Source organism: Chironomus tepperi, unplaced genomic scaffold (assembly GCF_022539635.2).
Source record: "Chironomus tepperi strain 1889 unplaced genomic scaffold, CSIRO-AGI_Ctep_v1 contig_93, whole genome shotgun sequence".
NCBI lineage: Eukaryota > Metazoa > Arthropoda > Insecta > Diptera > Chironomidae > Chironomus > Chironomus tepperi.
Genome location: NW_027226215.1, coordinates 1,837,610 through 1,858,806, shown reverse-complemented (window position 1 = coordinate 1,858,806; position 21,197 = coordinate 1,837,610). Strand labels below are relative to the sequence as shown.

At 31.6% G+C, this 21,197-nt stretch overlaps 2 protein-coding genes across 5 annotated transcripts in view; one reads left to right on the top strand and one right to left on the bottom strand.

Annotated features, from left to right (window-relative positions):
• Positions 1 to 19,327, bottom strand: part of LOC139086978 (rap1 GTPase-activating protein 1-like) — a 34,000-nt gene extending 14,673 nt beyond the window's left edge. Inside the window, exons 1-2 of one of the 4 annotated variants that reach the window (XM_070635647.1) lie at positions 19,054 to 19,327; positions 14,362 to 14,575 (exon numbers count right to left, since the gene is read on the bottom strand). In XM_070635647.1, coding sequence (XP_070491748.1) covers positions 14,362 to 14,516 — 155 coding nt within the window. In that variant the 5' untranslated portion in view covers positions 14,517 to 14,575; positions 19,054 to 19,327. The other 3 variants (XM_070635648.1, XM_070635649.1, XM_070635651.1) reach the window with 3 other exon arrangements.
• A 631-nt stretch (positions 19,328 to 19,958) lies between these two features.
• LOC139086977 (rap1 GTPase-activating protein 1-like) overlaps positions 19,959 to 21,197 on the top strand; it is a 94,767-nt gene continuing 93,528 nt past the window's right edge. The window contains exon 1 of the mRNA XM_070635644.1: positions 19,959 to 20,133. The gene's annotated coding sequence lies outside the window, so the exon portion shown is untranslated. The remainder of the gene's footprint in view (positions 20,134 to 21,197) is intronic.

Here is a 21,197-nt window from a genome sequence, read left to right as displayed (position 1 = left end):
TCTCGAGGGAAAATTAGCTATCGTTGAGTGAACAAAAGCTATTTTGTAAACAAAAAGGGATATGGATATAAACAAATATAAAGAAATCATGTCGTGATAATGCTGAAAACAAGGGTCAGACACTATTGAAAAATTTTATAAATCCAATTTTTACAATTTTTTCCATATAGAAATTGTAAAAATTGTAGAAATTGCAATTTACAATTTTTCTCCATATAAAAATTGTAAAATTTGTAAAAATCAAATTTCACAATTTCTTTTCATACAAAAATTGAGAAAAATTTTATTTTTACAATTTTTATGGAATTATTATGCTACACGTGTTTTCTATAATTAATAGATATTAAAGCTTATAAATTCATTTTTTTAGGGGTTTTCACCTTAGTAACAGAAAATTGAGCCTAAATTTGGTTTTCCTGTGGATTTTTCAGTCTCATATAAGAAATTCAATAGAAAATTTGATTTTTCCGATGGGTTTTTCACTTCGAGTAAGAAACCCGAGGCGAAATTTGGCTTCTTTGAGAAGTTCTTCGTCTTTAATGAGAAACCCGAGGTAAAATTTGGCTTTTTTGAGGAATTTTTCGCCCTGATTAACCCGATGCAAAATTCGGCTTTTTTGAGAGGTTTTTCGGTCTTAACAAGAAACCTGAGGCAAAATTCGGCTTTTTTGAGAGGTTTTTCGGTCTTAACAAGAAACCCGAGGCAAAATTCGGCTTTTTTGAGAGGTTTTTCGGTCTTAATAAGAAACCCGAGGCAAAATTCAGCTTTTTTTGAGAAGTTTTTCGGTCTTAATAAGAAACCCGAGGCAAAATTCGGCTTTTTTGAGAGGTTTTTCGGTCTTAACAAGAAACCCGAGGCAAAATTCGGCTTTTTCGAGAGGTTTTTCGCCCGTAACGAGGATCCCGAAGTAAAATTCGGTTTTTTTGAGAGGTTTTTCGAACTTATTAAGAAGCCCGAGGCAAAATTCGGCTTTTTTTTGAGAAGTTTTTCGGTCTTAATAAGAAATCCGAGCCAAATTTTGCTTTTCCGAGAAGTTTTTCGCCCTTAATGAGAAACCCGAGGCGAAATTCGGCTTTCGAGATTTTTCGCCTCTAATAAGAAACCTGAGGCCAAAATTTGCTTTTCCGAGGTGGTTTTTAATCCCATAAGAAAATCAATTCATTTTTCATAGCTTTGCAACAAATTTTTAGAGAAAAATAAATAGAAAATAGAATTTTTCAGAGTTCTCGCTTTGTTTTAAGGAAATCGATCCAAAATCAAAACGAATAACTATGAATTTCAGTGTTTTTAACAGCACTTTCTAAGTGTGAATAATTAAAAATATATAAATTAAATGAAAAATATTATATTTTGTCATTATAGTCATTAATAACATCAAAAATTATAGAAAGCAATCTGAAAAAATATTTTTCACTTTTTAAAGACTTGAAAAAGTTTTCAGTTAAAATCATAAAGAATTACAATTTTTACAATTTTTCACAATTTTTTCCATACAAAAAATTGTAAAAATTGTAGAAATTGTAAAAATCCAATTTCACAATTTTTTTTTCTAAGAGAAATTGTAAAAATTGTAGAAATAAAATTTTTTACAATTTCTTCATACAAATTTTAAGAAATTGCAATTTCTACAATTTTAAAAATAGTGTCTGACCCTTGGCTGAAAATTTCATATCGTTAAATTTTGCTACTGTAGATTTATTTCTTAGCATTTTTTTTGTTGTTTAATGATTGTTTGTAAGTAACAAAAAATAAATGAATTCACGGCATCTTTTACGCATGAAATGAGTTAAACTAAAGTCACTGAATTATGATTTTTTTTCGTGTTAAAAAATAAAATAAGAAAAAAAAAATCTTTTTATTCTGTTTTTTAACTCCAACTTGCTTTGCCCATTTACGTATTATATCGTATTACAAACAGAATCGGCAGCACGCTGTTCATTTGTTAATCATTCAAGTGTAATACTTAAAGGTTTATTTTTTGCTCCTTAAAATTTTACTCTTATTATTGCGCTTAGCGTGAAAAATGTGTAAAATAATAGCTTCAAACGATGCATTTTAATTGCGATATAGTAATTTTTATAGACTTCATCGGGTGTAATTATTAAACCCGCTCCTATTTTTTGTGCTAATTAGTTTACATTATTTATTTTCATCGTTGTATATGAGAATATTGTTTTGATGACTTGATTCTGACTTGTTGTCCGGAATATTCTAGACTTTATGGGGACTTTAGTCCTATGGAATTCCTAGAATATAGATTCCGTATTTAAAATGCGCAGACTTTCAATTGTGTCTAAAAGTTCGTCTAAGTCTGCAGACCTGCAGTTATAGACGAACTCAACTAGAACCAAAACTAAACACATTCTTGTCGCAATAAAAATCACTAGAATATTCCATTATCTTGTTATTATCTGAACGTGATCAGCAATTTACATGAGTTAATAATAATAATTAATGACATAACGTAACTTTTGCATCTTAAACTTGTTTACATGCATCAACATATCAGTGACTTTCATATGATTTCGAACCCTAGTGAGAATATTTAAATGAACAATTTTAATTTTACAATATGTGTATACATACATCATTTTCTTCTTCATGCTTTTACGAGCTGTTGTAAGAGTATATGATTCTTTTTGCCCATTAAGATACTTCATTTTCATGGTTAACGCTTGCGTTGGTTTCGTTTGCTCATTCCTACAATCTTTTCATATTTTTTTATTTTTTATTATTTTATTTCTCGTTCACTTCACTTGTGCTTGCTTACTGACTTAGATTTTAATATTTTAATATTATATAAAAATTAGAAATAACATCATCATTATTACATGTTACTGTAGTCAAGATTTACAATCAATTTAACACTAAATTATCTCACGTAGGTGTCATTCAATGCAGGAAATAGTCTATGAATTTACTTTTAATTTTTATTATTGTTGAGCTGATTTCCATGCTAGTAAAAATATTTATTTTTAATTCACATTATAAAATCTAGAATAATCAAACAAACAAAAATTTTGTGCTGTAATTCTTCAAAGTTGAGTAAACTCGAGAACAGATAAAAAGTTTTTTAAACTCGCGCAGATAAACTTATGAACATTAAGAGTCAGTTAAATCACTCCGACAGTTAGAAAGTAACTGAAAATAATAATTTAAGAAACAAAATATCCATTTGGCGAGAGGATCACTCACACGATTGTAGGTTATAATTTACATGTATGCATTGTTTTGTTCTCTCTTCACCTTACGATCTCACTCAATGCATCAAGTGATTTATTCATGCTCGCTTCTGCTACAGTAGTAGTTTTAACAAAAAGAAAACTTGAAATATCATTCGATGAGCTATAATGGGATGTAATTTAGGAAAACAAACCGTTGATTAAAGAGGCATTAATAGAAAAATGTATTCAATCCTCTTTTCAACAACTGTCATTATGTAAGAAGAAAAATTTTATTGTATTGTCTTTGATGCCATTAAAACTATATTCCATAGCACTTTATTTTATGTTATTTGACATGCGTAAGTGAAATTAAAATTTTCATACAATTCAATTTGAGTAGACAAAGGAATTTTGGATGGGGTAATAAAGGAATTAAAATGAAAATTAAATTAAATAACCGATAGTGAATGTTTTAAACTTTTACCGATAAATCATGTGCGGAAATTCAAAAATGAAATTGAAAGCGCTAATTAAAATCAAAAAAGCTTTATTGTTTATGTATTTTTTATTGTCGGTAATGTTTGTTTGGAGGAATCTAATTAATTTGACTCGTATTGTCAAGATTAAACCGCATTGCTTTCCACCATGAAGAGGTTGGCATGTATTGAAGTTTCTGACATGATAAATTGTTTGAGATTCTCTTGAAATTCTTTCAATTTTTTTTTAAACATACTTATTTAAATTTGTTTAAACGCATCGCTGTTTTGTTTAGTTTAACAAGATTTCTATCTCATTACTTCTAACGTCAGCGGATCATGCTACGCCATCCTCTTCAATTTATATTTTTTGGGAATAAATACATAGTGGTATTGTTGTTAATATAGTTTTTGAGATTTGTTTGGTTTGATTTTCGAGTTTTTGTGGACAAACAAGCTTAAATAACGAGCCAAATGTTGGTATTTTGGGCATTTATAAATCACAGCGCATCTCATTCTTAACGCTATATCTCTCTAGTATTTTCAATACTTTTTTCCTCACAAACATCTCAATCCGTCAAAAACAACCATTTTCAATTACAACTGACAAAAAGAATATTCTTATCAAGCATTTTAGGTCGATACCATCATTAATATTTGACAGCATCTGACATTTGAAAAAACTTTGCGATTTAAAATTACAATTGCTGTAATAAATCAAACTCAATCGTAAATCACAAAAAAAGTAATGAAAAATACCACGCATGAGAAGACAAATTCTGAGAATAGAATCAAATCTAAGAGGCATCAAAATTGCCAATCGTAACCATATTGAAATTCAAATTTGTCTTTCGACTACGCAAATAAAACCCTCAAAAGGAATCGACAGAAGTCAATTATTAGATTTTCTTGATTAACATTGACCCTTTATGCACGAAGAACATCAATCTAATTTTTGTGACTGTCTTTTTGCCTAAATTACAATTTTTCTATCTTCTAAATTCTGAATATTCATGCTCTATAATCCCAAAGAGTCTTTCATTTTCTACCTCTCTTAATCGCTTCACTCATTCATAACACATTGGGTTAATTACACCTTCATAACTTGTTTTTTATATTCACACCGTTTTCACGTGGGAATGTATTGAATTTGTTCAGATTGGAAAACCAGTTTTTTGGATTTTCCAGCAAAACAAAGCATAATGACAAGTTGTGTTCTGTTACAATAAGTTTGTGCCTGGAATTTCACATTTTAATCAAAAAACAGATTTGAAATTGGTTGAGGCATTGCTGAGAAAATCGTAAAAATATGCATTCTGTAAGCAAGCAAACAAGCAAACAAGCAAGTTAATCAGCAAGAAATCTCAATAACGAGACATCGTAGAGACTTCTAGTTTTTTGCAATCGATCCGTGCTATTCTATAGAAGAGCTGATTAGTTTTTGGGCATGGCAGGAACAGCCGTTGCTTCTAAAAAAGCAAAAAACTATCGTTTTCATACAAAACTTTAAAATCAATGTTTTCTATGATTTTTTGAAAGTTTGAACATTGTATGAAAATTGACTCTTCAAACATTTGCCAAGCGAAGCTTGGCCTACCCGCTGGAGCCTGATTCCTCAAACATTTGCCAAGCGAAGCTTGGCCTACCCGCTGGAGCCTGATTCCTCAAACATTTGCCAAGCGAAGCTTGGCCTGCCCGCTGGAGCCTGATCCCTCAAACATTTGCCAAGCGAAGCTTGGCCTACCCGCTGGAGCCTGATTCCTCAAACATTTGCCAAGCGAAGCTTGGCCTACCCGCTGGAGCCTTATTCCTCAAACATTTGCCAAGCGAAGCTTGGCCTAACCGCGAGACTTTATATGGGACGGTGTGAATATTTCCGCATTGGGTTTCTACCCGATACACTAGTTGAGCTTTTCAAGTTGCTATGGGAGAGCGAAATATAAAATAAAAAATTAAGAGGAAAACTTTTTTTCCAACTGAAGGATAAAAAAAAAACTCAGATGAATTTTAGTTCTTCTTATTTTTCTCATTAAACTTATTACCCCCTTTCATGTACTGTACAGTTGTTGGAAGTAAATTTAATTAAGCACATTAATGCACACAAAGAGCTATAGTTTCAGTTGTGCGCATATTGTTACAGCACATATTGTTGGCTCGCTTTGTAGTATTACGTTATTTATCGTATTACAGTATATAGACGCCGTTGTAATGAAGATTGCCTTTATCATGTATAATATTAGATAATATTCAAAGGATATAGGCAATGTTATCCAGAAGTTAGTGAACTCATGAACTAATTTTGTATGATTCAATTATATAATGGTTGATTAAATTACACATTTATTGCAATTATCAGGAACAAAGACTGAAATTCTATAAAACAGCATTAATCCTTTCATGATAAAAATGTTATTTTTCAACTGAAATTTTTACTCAATTTTCCCTCTTTGGATGAGCAAAAAGTGATGTAATCGAAAGGAAAAAAACGATTTTGGTCAAATCTGGGAAAAGCATCAGCTGATATTTAGGATTGAATAGAATTCAATCATCTTCTTGGGACGAAATGTTTCCGCATTTTAGATAGAATCTTCTTTAAAAATCAAACAAAAAATCAAATCTAACAAACATCCGAAGTTGTATAATTTTTCCTTTACAAACATCGTAAAATGTGAAGGCTGAAAATTTTGAAGAAAGGTTTGACATATCAAACAAATGCTACATAAATTTAATGACATGGAAAATGTGTTGAAATGAAATCCGTTACCGAAAAAATGATTTTTAAACAAATTTACACAGCTAACCGCAAAATGACAGGAAATCGAAACCACAGCCCATAATGTCCTTTATTTCTAAAAAAGTTATAAAAGGTAATCAAAAACCGAAACATATTAGAATTAGTATTAATGATAAATAACCCGCAAGCATGAAATATATGAAAATTGTTCTGTTAATTTCTTCTGTAATGTGTAAAATGTTTGAATTTTATCCTGTCGTGTGTAAATGTTCAAACATTATTTTATTATTTTTTTGAAATGAGCAACAAGATAATTAGCTTGTCAGTAACATATCCTTTCTCCCGAAAGACGTAGCAATATGGTAAATGAAATCGAAAAAAAAGAACTAGAAAAGAAAGAAGAAAAAAAAACCAACATAAACTTTCTCCTAAATTGGCAGTTTTCTCAAACTAATCTACCGATACAAATATATCGATTTCTCTCCGAACGTGCACTTTTCTCACGTTTAATCTAACGTGCATGAAAAGCATCTCATTAAAGTAATTTATTGCATAATTGATGAAATGAAAGAAAAACTTTCAAACATTCGTTTTAAATTCTTATTGAATTTTATATCAATTCTTCTTGCACTGTCACTGCCGTGTCAAATGAATTGGAATTTTATGTGTGTTGATTAGGGGCGTATTAAGGGGGGAGGGGGGTTTGGAGGGCGGAAAACACTTTGTTGGAAATACTTCTTCAATTTGTTAAGGCTTTTCGTAAAAATAATTCCAAAACTCCTTAAAAATTTGACGATCCAAACTAGAAAAATTCAAGTTCTACTTGCTCATGTCTGTCCCAACTACGTTCCTGGTATAAACGTCTCTCATATGATTAATCGCGCAAATTTTTATTTTCTACTTCTTCTTCCTTTACCTTCTTCATTCGTACGCGTACTAATTTTGCCATTAAAAACCTTTTCATCTTCTTTCCACACTTCCGCTTTTTTTTTTTTGTCACGACTTTTTTTAAATACGAGTGTAACATCTTTCTTTAAATTGCCTTCCTACTAATGTGTGAAACCTTCATCAAGAGAAGAGCATCTCTAAGTATAGTTCAGTCAAAAGACTATTATTATGTAAATTTAGTACACAATTTTTTTTTTTTTTTTGCTATAGACGGACACATGAAATGAAATATTTCTTATTTTATATATTTTTTTGTCGACTATAATAATTTCCGCAGTCTATTATAGTTGAAAGAAGATATACTTTTTAACGGAAAATACGTAGGATGCCTATTGTTGAACTTTTTTTTGCGTATATCACATAGAGACATTATAGTTGTTGACATCTCAACCGAATTTAGTGACATGAACGCATTTTTTATGATGTCATATTAAGATGTTGGTGCGTTGTGTGTGGTCTTGAAAATTTTTATGGGAAAAATGTAAAATAGATGAAAATATCACAGGATAGACAACTTTCTAAATATTTATTTTGTCGCGAAAAATAATATTTTTGTTGTTATTCATTGAGTCTGCTTGGTCCTTCGATATAACACGAATTTTATGCATTGTTTGTCCAACAGTTCATGGATATCTTTTCAATCTATAGTTAAACTAATATTTTCATTTATAAAGCCTCACGTTCAATAACAAAAAAAATAACCTCTGGACAGAATTAAAACAAAAATGCTCTTCAATATGAAGGTCGAATGCAAAAATAATGGCGCGAAATAGCTTTATAGAGTACAAAAAAGAGCATATTGTTCTTGCATGAATTAGTTTATTGCCCATGATGTCAGGATGTTCACTTAAGTACATCTCTCTTGTCATTAAATATTTCCTATCATTTGTCATCCATTCTCGGGCATTATTGCGATAATGAATATAATTTAAAAGCATCGCTAGATGCTCAATCTCACTTAAAACTTTCTTACCGTGGTAAATAATTATTAAACCATTAAAATTGTTTCATCTAAAAGTTTTTACATTACTTGTTATTTGCTGTTTAGATGAAACTCAAATAGTTTCGTTATCGTAGTTCGCTTTTGTGTACATTTTTCATGAAAAGCATGCTCAAGAGAGAGACGACCTTGCAGAACTATATCAAATTTCAAATTTGCTACATCAAATAAATATGTTTGAAAATTTCTGTCTTGAACATAATATCGTAATTTAGCTATACAAATATTGAAATACCGCAAAAATTTACCCAAAAAAGTAGAAAACTTTTCCCTTTTTTTTTTTTTTTTTGATGAAAACATTCTTTCATCAATGTTATTAAAGACTCATGCATGACGTTTGTGGTGTTAATGATATTTCATCATAATAGAGATAATTATCGTATTGATATCAAATATTAATTAATACTTGAGTTAATGTGAATGAATCTTTCGAATCATAAAGCGATTATCTAATTTAGTGATTCCATTGACTCGAAAAATGCTTTTACTTGTGACGAAAATTCAATCGAAATTTGTTTTTAAAAATGTATTAAATTACTTCTAAAAAAGGAAACTGACTCAATTTAAATATCTAATAGAAGCATTCATGCAAATAAAAATAGAAATTTATGATCAGAATGAAATTTTATATTGTAACAAAAAAATTGCGGGTTTTGATATAAAAAGGATGTGCTTTTTATTAAAGATAAAAGGTTATTCCACCTACAAAGCTCTACACATACTAAATCATATTTTATACATAAATATGATAAAAAGAATATTTTTATCGTTTGGTCAATAAAATTCTTCAATTTGCAAAGAAATTTATGTGATTTTTTTCAAGGTCGATGTGATATTTCTGCCAAATGCCTACATATATTCTTATCAGTATAAACATTTAATACCTCGAATTGAACTTGCAAAAATATTTATATTTTTGCATATAAATTTCAACCCCCTACGTCAATGATACGTAAATCTTCATAGAAAAATCTCCGAAAAAAAAAATCATTTAAAAGTTTCACGTGCTACACGTACAAAGTCATTAAATTTCAGAGTCAATCAAAAAAGTCTGCAGACTTCATGTATGAATACTATAAAGTTTAATTTAATAATTTAATTTGATTGATATCAAAACTTTTTTAAAAATATCTAGAAGAAAAGTAAATGTTTTGTAAAAACAAAGTTTACAGCATCACAGAGCAACAAACTTTGTTAAAAGAAAAAATTTCTCTGGTCTGGATGCCTTTCAAAAACATATCTCGACCATAAATCCCCTAATCAAATTACAGTCCGTATGTAATTATGAAATTAAATATGTAATTAACAAAAATAAATTATTATTGAACCTAGTGATGAGCCATGATGAAAAGTAATCAGAAAATGAAAGTGGATCATGAAACAGCATGCATATGTTATAAATACATAAATGAAAAATAACACAATATTGTTGATAAGAATCATTGAAGCTGTTAAACTTGCCAAGGAAAAATAAAAAGATTAAATTAAATGCAAAACGCTTTCATGATAATTGCTGCGCGCTCACTTTCATTTGATGATATGCATTTCTTCATGTGATTATATTTGCATAAAGCAGCAACATATAGTAGACGAGCGTATCAAAATAACATGTTGATATGTCTTAGTATTTAACTGTAAAATTATAATCGATCATGTGCATTCATCAACGAAAAAAAAAGACTTTAGTTTCATAATTAAGTGAAAGTATAAATTGCATATAGACATGCTTTATTTTAATTGCTCAAAATTAAAGGTTTGTTAAAATTGTGTTTAACACTTTAAAGAGTTTATTAACCTTGCTAAATTACTTGAAAACTAATTTAATACTGTTTAAAAAATAAGTGCGATGATTTTCACACCCCACCAATTGGCCTCACTGGAATTTAATTTATTTTAGTCGATGTAGCGGATTTTAGTTTTACAAAAATTTTTATGAATAGCTTCCGATTTTTTTTAAATAAGCACGAGCTCAAGATGTTGTTGAATATTGATTTTTCTTGGTCGGTAAATGAACAAACGTTGAGAATTTTAATAGAAATATTACTGTAACTTACTAGTCTTATCCCATAAGAAATGAATAGTGGTTAAATGAAATGAGATCTCCAGTAAATCTTCCAGATTGCCAGCTCAATTTATGCTCTAAATTAATTTTTTTTTCTATGAACTTGAACCTACAATAACAATTTCCATAGTCAGTTATTGCTTAACAGTTCAATCAAGTCTGCTTTCAACGCAATTTTGCAATAGTATTTGAAAATAAAAAATAAATCTAAAACATACACAAAAGAAACCCATAAATTTACATCTTATATGGACTAAATTCGAACTGAACATGAAATTAATTTAAACACATTACCAGATTCAATAACATTATTTTCAATACGCTTTCAACATTAAAGTCCAGACCGCTAACTTTTCCTTTCTAAACAAATCTTTTTTTGCTTTTATTGAAGTAATTTTCTCTCAATCGATCGATAAAATAAATCTCTTTCAATCACTTACTCAAATATTTAAATGAATTTAAGCCGATGAATAAAGAATTGGAAACGTAATGAGTTCAAGAATTAATTTGTTTCATTCAAGGAAAAACTTTTTGCAGATATTCATGGCTTTTTTTTTCGACTTTACGGTTATTGAATGAAATGAATTGAAACTCCAACTATTGTCGTGAATATGTAATAAAAATGAATCGAAAATGTTGCGGAAAATGCTGGTAGTTTAAGCGCATTTTTAATGGAATTTTTTTAAACAATTATTGAATTTTAAAAATTTTTTATAGCTTTTGGGGGATTTGAAGGAATGAGTAAAATTTCAAATTGATTAATTTTAGACTTCCTCAGCTATATAATTTTTGGAAGTAATAAAATTAGCAATTTAATGACGATTTTAATTCTTCCAATTAGGAAATTTCCTCCATTATCATAATTATTGATAAATTCATTATCAATTTTGAGAAATTCCCAAATGATTTAAGTGACATTCAGGACGAACAACATGGCATTCTCAGAAATTTTGGCGCGAAAACTAAGCTTAGATTTGAAACGTAAAAATTAATGAATTTCTCGTTAAACAGCCGAATTTCCTTTCAATTATGATTTCTTAGAATTTTTAAAAATCCAACAAAACTGAGAAAAACTAGTGTATCGGGTAGAAACCCAATGCGGATATATTCACACCGTTCCATAAAAAGTCTCGCGGGTAGGCCAAGCTTCGCTTGGCAAATGTTTGAGGAATCAGGCTCCAGTGGGTAGGCCAAGCTTCGCTTGGCAAATGTTTGAGGGATCAGGCTCCAGCGGATAGGCCAAGCTTCGCTTGGCAAATGTTTGAGGGATCAGGCTCCAGCGGATAGGCCAAGCTTCGCTTGGCAAATGTTTGAGGAATCAGGTTCCAGCGGGTAAACCAAGCTTCGCTTGGCAAATGTTTGAGGAATCAAGCTCCAGCGGATAGGCCAAGCTTCGCTTGGCAAATGTTTGAGGGATCAAGCTCCAGCGGGTAGGCCAAGCTTCGCTTGGCAAATGTTTGAGGAATCAGGCTCCAGCGGGTAGGCCAAGCTTCGCTTGGCAAATGTTTGAAGAATCAGGCTCCAGCGGGTAGGCCAAGCTTCGCTTGGCAAATGTTTGAGGAATCAGGCTCCAGCGGGTAGGCCAAGCTTCGCTTGGCAAATGTTTGAGGAATCAGGCTCCAGCGGGTAGGGCAAGCTTCGCTTGGCGAATGTTTGAAGAATCAGGCGCCAGCGGGTAGGCCAAGCTTCGCTTGGCAAATGTTTGAGGAATCAGGCTCCAGCGGGTAGGCCAAGCTTCGCTTGGCAAATGTTTGAGGAATCAGGCTCCAGCGGGTCCAAGCTTCGCTTGGCGAATGTTTGAGGAATCAGGCTCCAGCGGGTAGGCCAAGCTTCGCTTGGCGAATGTTTGAGGAATCAGGCTCCAGCGGGTAGGCCAAGCTTCGCTTGGCCAATGTTTGAGGAATCAGGCTCCAGCGGGTAGGCCAAGCTTCGCTTGGCGAATGTTTGAGGAATCAGGCTCCAGCGGGTAGGCCAAGCTTCGCTTGGCGAATGTTTGAGGAATCAGGCTCCAGCGGGTAGGCCAAGCTTCGCTTGGCGAATGTTTGAGGAATCAGGCTCTAGCGGGTAGGCCAAGCTTCGCTTGGCGAATGTTTGAGGAATCAGGCTCCAGCGGGTAGGACAAGCTTCGCTTGGCGAATGTTTGAGGAATCAGGCTCCAGCGGGTAGGACAAGCTTCGCTTGGCGAATGTTTGAGGAATCAGGCTCCAGCAGGTAGGCCAAGCTTCGCTTGGCGAATGTTTGAGGAATCAGGCTCCAGCGGGTAGGCCAAGCTTCGCTTGGCGAATGTTTGAGGAATCAGGCTCCAGCGGGTAGGCCAAGCTTCGCTTGGCGAATGTTTGAGGAATCAGGCTCCAGTGGGTAGGCCAAGCTTCGCTTGGCGAATGTTTGAGGAATCAGGCTCCAGCGGGTAGGCCAAGCTTCGCTTGGCGAATGTTTGAGGAATCAGGCTCCAGCGGGTAGGCCAAGCTTCGCTTGGCGAATGTTTGAGGAATCAGGCTCCAGTGGGTAGGCCAAGCTTCGCTTGGTGAATGTTTGAGGGATCAGGCTCCAGCGGGTAGGCAAGCTTCGCTTGGCGAATGTTTGAGGAATCAGGCTCTAGCGGGTAGGCCAAGCTTCGCTTGGCGAATGTTTGAGGAATCAGTCTAGCGGGTAGGCCAAGCTTCGCTTGGCAAATGTTTGAGGGATCAAGCTCCAGCGGGTAGAACAAGCTTCGCTTGGCAAATGTTTGAGGGATCAAGCTCCAGCGGGTAGGCCAAGCTTCGCTTGGCTAATGTTTGAGGAATCAAGCTCCAGCAAGCAGGCTTTTAATATTTTTCGTACTTGTTCAATGTTCAAAGTTTCAAAAAATCATAGAAAACATTGATTTTAAAATTTTGTATGAAACCGAAAGTTTTTTGCTTTTTTAGAAGCAACGGCTGTTCCTGCCATGCCCAAAATCTAATCAGTTCTTCCTTGGAATGGCACCGATCGATTGCAAAAAACTAGAAGTCTCTACGATGTTTCGTTTTTGAGTTATCGTGTACATTAACTTGCTTGCTTGCTTGCTTACAGAAAGCGAATTTTTCGATTTTCTCAGCAATGCCTCAACCAATTCCAATTCTGTTTTTTGATAATGATGTGAAATTCCAGGCACAAACTTATTGCAATAGAACACAACTTGTCATTATGCTTAGTTTTGCTGGAAAATCCAAAAACTGGTTTTTCAATCTGAACAAATTCAATACATTCACACGTGAAAACGGTGTGAATATAATCAATTAAAAACCTTTTTCACTCTTTATGTGACAGCTTCTCTTAGAACCACAATTCAAGGCCATAATCTTACTCAAATCTAAAGACAGTCAACGAAGCATTTATATAACCGCAAAGCATAACCTTTTTCATGAATAAAATGTTGCTAAAAAGATTGATTATACGTTTATTTAATAATTTGTTTCGATAATGATTGATTGAAGACTTTCATTAGACACCAATTCATTCGTATTGGTAATAATTCGTGTTCACACCTTTGTAGCCCTGTACAAGCATATTATTTGATCATAATTTAGATGATTAGTGGTAATCATACATATTATGTGGTTGATACAGTTTCTTAAATGGTCAATAAAGTTAGTGATTTATCTTAAACGATCCAATTTATAATCAAAAAGATACTTCTTTACGGTGTTGAAAATCAACAATGAACATCGATTGTTTGGGTATAAATATACAACCGCATGGGCGTGATGTGTCGTGCGTTACTATTTTTGACAATGATTTTGATTTCACCTTGAGAATTTAAGAAGAGAAGAATTAAAGATCATTTAATGGTAAAGCACAAGGACATTGACATCTAAAGATCTACAAGATGTGCTAAATATACAAAAAATAAATTAGTTCAATATTTTTTATTTCTTTGTATTTTCAAGTTTTTTTTTTTTGGGTGAATTGAATCGGTAAATTAAAAACAAATTCATAATCAAAATTTTATTGCTTACCCGCTATAAGAAGATCCATTTTGTACGAAATATCCATATTGGCCATCATAACTTGATTCACTTTCGTCAATATTACTGACTTGCGATTTCGTACTGTCCTCGTTAATATTCTCATCATTGTTCAATATTTGCTCCAACATTTGAATTTTCAACATTTTATTTAATGGTTCTCGTTATTATATCGCTTTAAGTTTATTTTTTGATGATAGATTTCCTGAGTTGTTACATTTTATTTTTTTTTTATAAATTCATTCACAGCACCACAACACAGCAATCAACGTTTATGAGCAATGTGAAAAAAAAACAACAACAAAACAAAATTATTAAAAACTCGGAGAGTGAAAAAAATAACAAAAAATTATGCTAGGGGCTGTTCATTAATTATGTAACGCTCTTGGGTGGTGGGAGGGGGTGCATGGGGGGTTTGGAATTTTGGTCCGACTAGTTGCTCCATGGAGAGGGTCATACAATGACGAAGGGGGTTTTGGCGCTACATAACATGCGAACAGTCCCCATACATAAAACTTCAATATTGTGCAATTTCAGTTATTCCACTTCTTTATGTATTTTTCACTTTTCAACAGCTCAAAAAAATCATCACTTATAATAGCATTGAATCATTGAATCATTTTTCAGGTTTTAATAGTAATTATCTTTTTTTTATTGAGTTTCTTAGCTCTTTTATTTTTCTCGGCTGTTTGCTGTTACAGCAAAAAAAAAGCTGTATGAATGAGTCTGATGTGAAATAATCCAATTTCAAACAGACAAAAAAAAAAGCAGATCAGTAATTTTCAAAACAATCAGCAACTAATCGATAGCTATTCATGAGCTCATATGGAATAAAAATTCCGTTATAGTGAAAAAATATTAAGTTTTGTATCTCTATATTGCCATTAATGAATTTCAATGAAGTTGTTTTTTTTTGCCGGGTTTTACATTTAATGATTCAATTACTATAATTTTTAAGTTGAGTGCTCGTTCTTTATTTCGGTAATTGATGGCAATAATTTTTGTATATGAATTATATGATTTAATGAATGAAGGGTATTGATTGGAGGAAGTTTGTTATTTAAATAATTTTCATTGTCCATAATAGATAGCGAATTTCCCATTCTATATGTTGAGTTCCCTTTGAATCTCAAATTTCTAAAGAATTGTTTTCTACCGAGAAATATGATCATTAAAAATTCATTTACTTGAGGATTTTCTCGAACGGAAGAAAAGAATCTTTCAAAGAATTTTGCCAAATATTTGATGAATAATGAAAATTTATGTTGAAGAGATTACTTAAGCACATGTGAAAATTTCGTTACATTCTACGTAAGACGAAGAAAGCTTCGGATGTGATATTGACTTTTCAAAGTCGAATTTGAATACGGTCTCTTTTAGTCTTATGAACTAATTTATAAGAAAAAAGATTTTCAAACTTGTTGCATTCTTCTTCCCTACATAAGCCTTCAAGCATGAATTTCTTTCCTGGTTAAAAAAGTTACCGAAAGTAATTTTTAGAGAATAATAAATGAATTTGAAATGGGAGCATGCAAATTTTTTTCAACCCCATTTCTATTGAAAAATCAGTAAACAGTTTACGAAATTCATTTCACAAAAACTAAAAAGAATTCAATTTTCTTTATAGATGCTCTCATAAAATAAATATCTCTTACTGTGCTTTTGAGGAAAAAAATGAATTGAAATTAAATTTAACTAAATAAATCGACTAAGCTTAAGGCGTGGAAACTTGCATAAATCCCAGTATACTTTCTGATGTAGTTTTTGATGCTTTGCTTGTCTCTATGCTAATCATAGTAAGGTTATCCAAAAGGATTTGATAATCATATCAGAACAGAGATGAATTTTGAATTCTTTCAATATCTCGTCCAAAACTACAGACTGATGCAAACGCAAATTTGCAGCCTTGTTCATACTATTAGAAACAGCTAAAGGCTAGGGAATCTAAAATGCAAGTCTGTTGTTCTTGGTTTCCCTTTTTTGGGTTCTCCCAAAAATGGGAGACGAGCTTAATGGAATTTTGGTATAATTGAGAGTTTCCGCACCTTGATCGACCTTCACTTCACAAAAATACCGCTCATAAAAACCAATTTAGCCATTATAATCAATTAAAGGTAACAAGACTCCATTAAACTTTTTACGAATGTCTTAATTTGAACGTCCTATACGCGTAATATAGTAGCGTTGACACAGAAACTTAATTGCTCAAAAAAAGATTTTTTTTTATCTTCATGTTAAACTTGAAAAAGGTCTTTTGTGCCAAAATAATTATTCTCTGTGATAAAATATCTTCCATCTCTCTTTATTTCTCATTTCGTTATCATTAAAAGGTCTTCCAAAGGTCTTTGTAATTAATTCTTCAAGTCACTCAGCGAAAGTAAATATACATTGAAACAAAAAATAAAATAAATAAATATGTGCGCATAATTTAATAGCTTAAAAAACGCGCTATAAATTATAAATGGTTCACGGATGAGTTCGAAATGAGATTATTATTATTGCCGCTATTTTAGTACTTATAAAATTTCAACACATTATACAAAAAGACGTGCCATTAACTTTGAAAATTATGTCTTTTTTAGCAATTAACTTACTGTCTGTCTTTCAATTGAATTGTAGTAAGTTTTTTATTATTATTGAAGACATCTAATTTCATTCTTCATTTTCTTTAATACAAACTTTAAGTTTTCTTGACATCTTACTCATTCCCTTAACAACGTTGACATTGAAAATACACAAATGAATAAAAGAATGAATGAATGAATGGATGGATGTTTTCAACATAGTGAAATAGAAAGAAAAAAAAAACGGATATATACATTATGAATTGTAAAGATACTTTCGTAGCCCCGAATAAAAACAATGAAACGTTTTTGTTTATCATTGAAACAACAAAAAAATAAAGTCTGCTCATGACATCGTGCAAGTGAAATTTTTTTGTGTGTCAAGATGAAGCTAAAAATTTATGATTTCCAAAAAAATAAGAAAATACAACAAAACGCTCCAGATTTTTTGGTACATACACATGTTTTTGCTTTCTCAGTTGCATTTGTTTTTCTGTGTATAAATTGAAAGTCTTTGTTAGGCAGTTTGACTGAATTATTGACTGTATTGTCGGAGGGAAAATTGCCTATTAGATTTATGTGAATTTCGTTTTATGACGCTCCTATTTCTTGCTATTCGTAGAACTATAAAACTACTAGGAAACTACGATGCGCTTATGATCTCATTTATATATATTTATGATCTTGTTATCACGAATTTGAGAGGTTAATTTGGTTTGTTGCTGGTTGTGAGAAATAAAGCTGCAAATTTATTTTGTTGAACCTTTGTTGTCTGTCGCTTGCAGAAAATCAGAAAATTTTCTCTGTTATACGTTTTGGCAAGAAAAGTTTCACCAATCTGAGCATGCAAAATAGAGACATTTGTATGTTGGTTAAGACTAAAAATGACTGTGGGAAAATTTTAGCTTTTTCCGTCTATTTGGACCTGTAAAACAAAAATCTTTTTGTGCTCTGCTTAGACATGTAACATTTTCACATCAGACTCAACGGAATCGTACTTAATTGCCAATATTCTAATGGGATTTTGACACCAAAAAGATATATAGCTTGAGTTGCATAACTAAGCATCCAAAGGTTGAGCTATATAAAATTAATTTATTTCAACAGACAAAATAAGAAACTTTTTTTGTTTGAAAATATTGTAGTTAAAAATGAAAATTTTTTTTCGGAATGATTTATACAGCTTTCAAGCGAAGTAATTTCCTAACTCACATTAATATAAACAAGCGCTTCAACTAAACAACCAAATACTGTATCTTACTGCATTCATATAAAAAAAATCTTGTAAGATTATTTAAAGAAAGTAAAATAACGCATAGTGGATCTTATAATTTTTAATTTCATTCTCGTTTCTACTACGACCCTAATTATATTTATTTCAAAAACATTTTTTTCTTTTTTCTGTGTAAAATGAAATTAAATTACTAGCTTTATATTTGAGATTTCAAATAGCTCAATATAAGTAAATCACGCCATGGATATCGTGCTGCAATTTCAATACTGCAAACTTGCTAATTTTAATTCATAATTTAATTTATTTTTTCAACTATGTGAGATGAAATGATGAGAAAGGAGAGACATATTTTTTTAAAATGATAATCTGTCATACATCCATCGTACTCAACAACACATGCTAGCATGTATATGTTTTTTTTTTAGAATAAAAATTATTTCAATGCATGAAATCAGAATGAAGAAGATTTCCAATGAATAAATAATTGAGGAAATTGATTATAAAAAAATGTTTACATATCTCTCTATAGAGATTTAGAACGAAATGCTATTTGCTGATGATGTTGTTATTATTCATTATGCATAGACATAGAAGCTTATGTGACGACTTCAAACATTATTTTTGAATAGAATAATTGAGATGTATTCTTATTTGACAGATTAATCAGCTCTATACACGAGAATTATTTTTTTGCTAAACGCAATGTGTTTTGTGTGAAATTATCAAGTTTCCTCATTCGTCACTGAGGGCTTCAGATTTTATTATATTTTTCGTAGGATTTTCTGTTTCTTTGATTCACATGCTACAGTTTGAGCCAAAAAAGAAAAGATTCTTTTCATGTCATCTCTTGTAAAAAAAGATGTCAACACTTTTTTCTTCACTCACTTTTCTTTTCCCTTTTTTTTCTTTCTTTGCACACATAAAAAGAAACTTTACGGTAAACCACAAATTGATATGAACCTAGAACTCATTTCCGTTCTTTATTTTTTGCGCCACTCAATTAATTATTTTGTAATTTTTTTATTAATTTCAAAATTCAAAAAACACACACGATTAATTATTTGTGAAAAATTATTTTTATATTCCGAATAAAGTCAAACTACATTTGAAGTTACTTAATAGTTTATGGCCCGCATATTAGAAAAATACACCCACAAACTACGAGCCGAGATTCTAGACTGATTGTATAATGTACAAAAAAGCACTCACAATCTTACACGTTATATGGAGATTTCTTTCTCGCTCCACAAACACTTGTTGGGATTTCTTTTATGTTTTTTTTCTTTTTTTTCACTTTTTTCTCGCTCTCGCTCTCGTGCTGCTTTTTTCAGTAGAAAATTTTCTCTCATCACATGCAACAAGCGAGTTAAATAACCATCCATGAAAATGTATTTTTTGCTCATTTTCGAACTTCCAGTTTTGGATTTCGGTCTGTGATGTGATATGAATTGAAATAGCATAAATGTATAATGTATCAGTGTAGTTGTTGTGTGAATGAAATAATAATTGCATCATGATTTTTATTTTTTTTGCGAATTAAAATAAAAATATAAAAAAAAAAAAAAAAACATTTTCACTTGTTGATGTGCTCGAGTGTAGCAAGTAAGTTTCGTTAAAAAATTTATATACAGTTTACTTTTTATTTGCTCAAACATTGTTGTCGAAATGATGTCTGAGAAGTGCAAATTATGAGAACACGAAGTTAGATTTTTTTTATCGCAATAGTTTTCAACTTCAGATCTTTTCACATTCAATCTCGTTGATTGAACGTTCAAAAAAATAATATTCAAATTGAAAAAAACTTTTTCAAATATTTTAACAGCATCAAGTGTAAAGTTCCAAGAAAAAGAATTGCACAAAAGTACATTAAAAGACGAAGAAGTTAATGCAATTGTTGAATCTCTTTTTTGCATACATCTGGATCTGACAAGCTTGAACAAAAAAAAAGATACTTAAAGGGTCATTGTGAGTAAATCGCTTTTGCATATTCCATGCTCGCAGATAATATAAGAAAAATGTTTTTCAAATTGCATTTGAAGTAGATTTGATATGGAGAGATGTGTGAGTCTCTTAAGGTTCAAAACAGAGTTTGACGGAAAGTTGTAAATTGTGGTGTTGTAAAAGTTCTTAAAACTACATTTAAATTCAAAAAATTTTGTCAGTAATTGTGCGATTGTGTAAAGTTTGTAAAGTGCAAAATGTTTTTCAGTCTTTTAGGTATGATATCTCGCATTTAGATGCTGGGAATCAGGGGCCTCCCTCTTTTTTTGGAAACAATTCTTCAATTTGTCAGAACCCCCCAAACCCCCTAAATCGCACATCCTTGAATTCCTTCCCCCTCATTTAAATTTTTGGGATTCCATACCCCTCCCTCACCCCCTTTTTTAAAATGTTTCACTTTGCTAAAACCCCTTCGCTCGCCCTTAATTTGGACATTCTAATTTTTGTGATCATATACGTCGTATGTGCTAAAAATCAACATAATGTATTAGTATAATCATTTCGTCAATTTGTGTAAATTTAAGACCTTGATACTTATTACACCACTCAATACTTAACACCGCCAACAATATCAATCCAGAATCTGCTTAATAAAATCCATAAACACAAATCTATCCCTAATTATACTCTATATGCACGCATTAACTTAATTATCTGATTCATAACAAAAAAATCTATTCAATAATAAAATTTTATCAGTAGCAATTCAGAACGATAAAGTCACTTGCTGCTTATACATGCACGGAAAAAAATTTAAAGAACAGCAGTGGGTAAATTTGCTCAACTGTCAACTCTGCTTGCGTTTGTATACAGCTGCCTATAGTTTTTTTAGACAAGCGGATGCCCTCAGGGCCCCATGTTGCTATACTTTTACTTGCTTTACTTTGTTCTTTCAAATGACTAAATGCTCTGTATATCACGTAATTAAGTCTCATAAAATAAACCCAAAAAATAATGTTAAAATTAAATTACACACATAATATATAGCACATGCATCATTTCCTAATTTAATTTGCAAAAAAAAATGT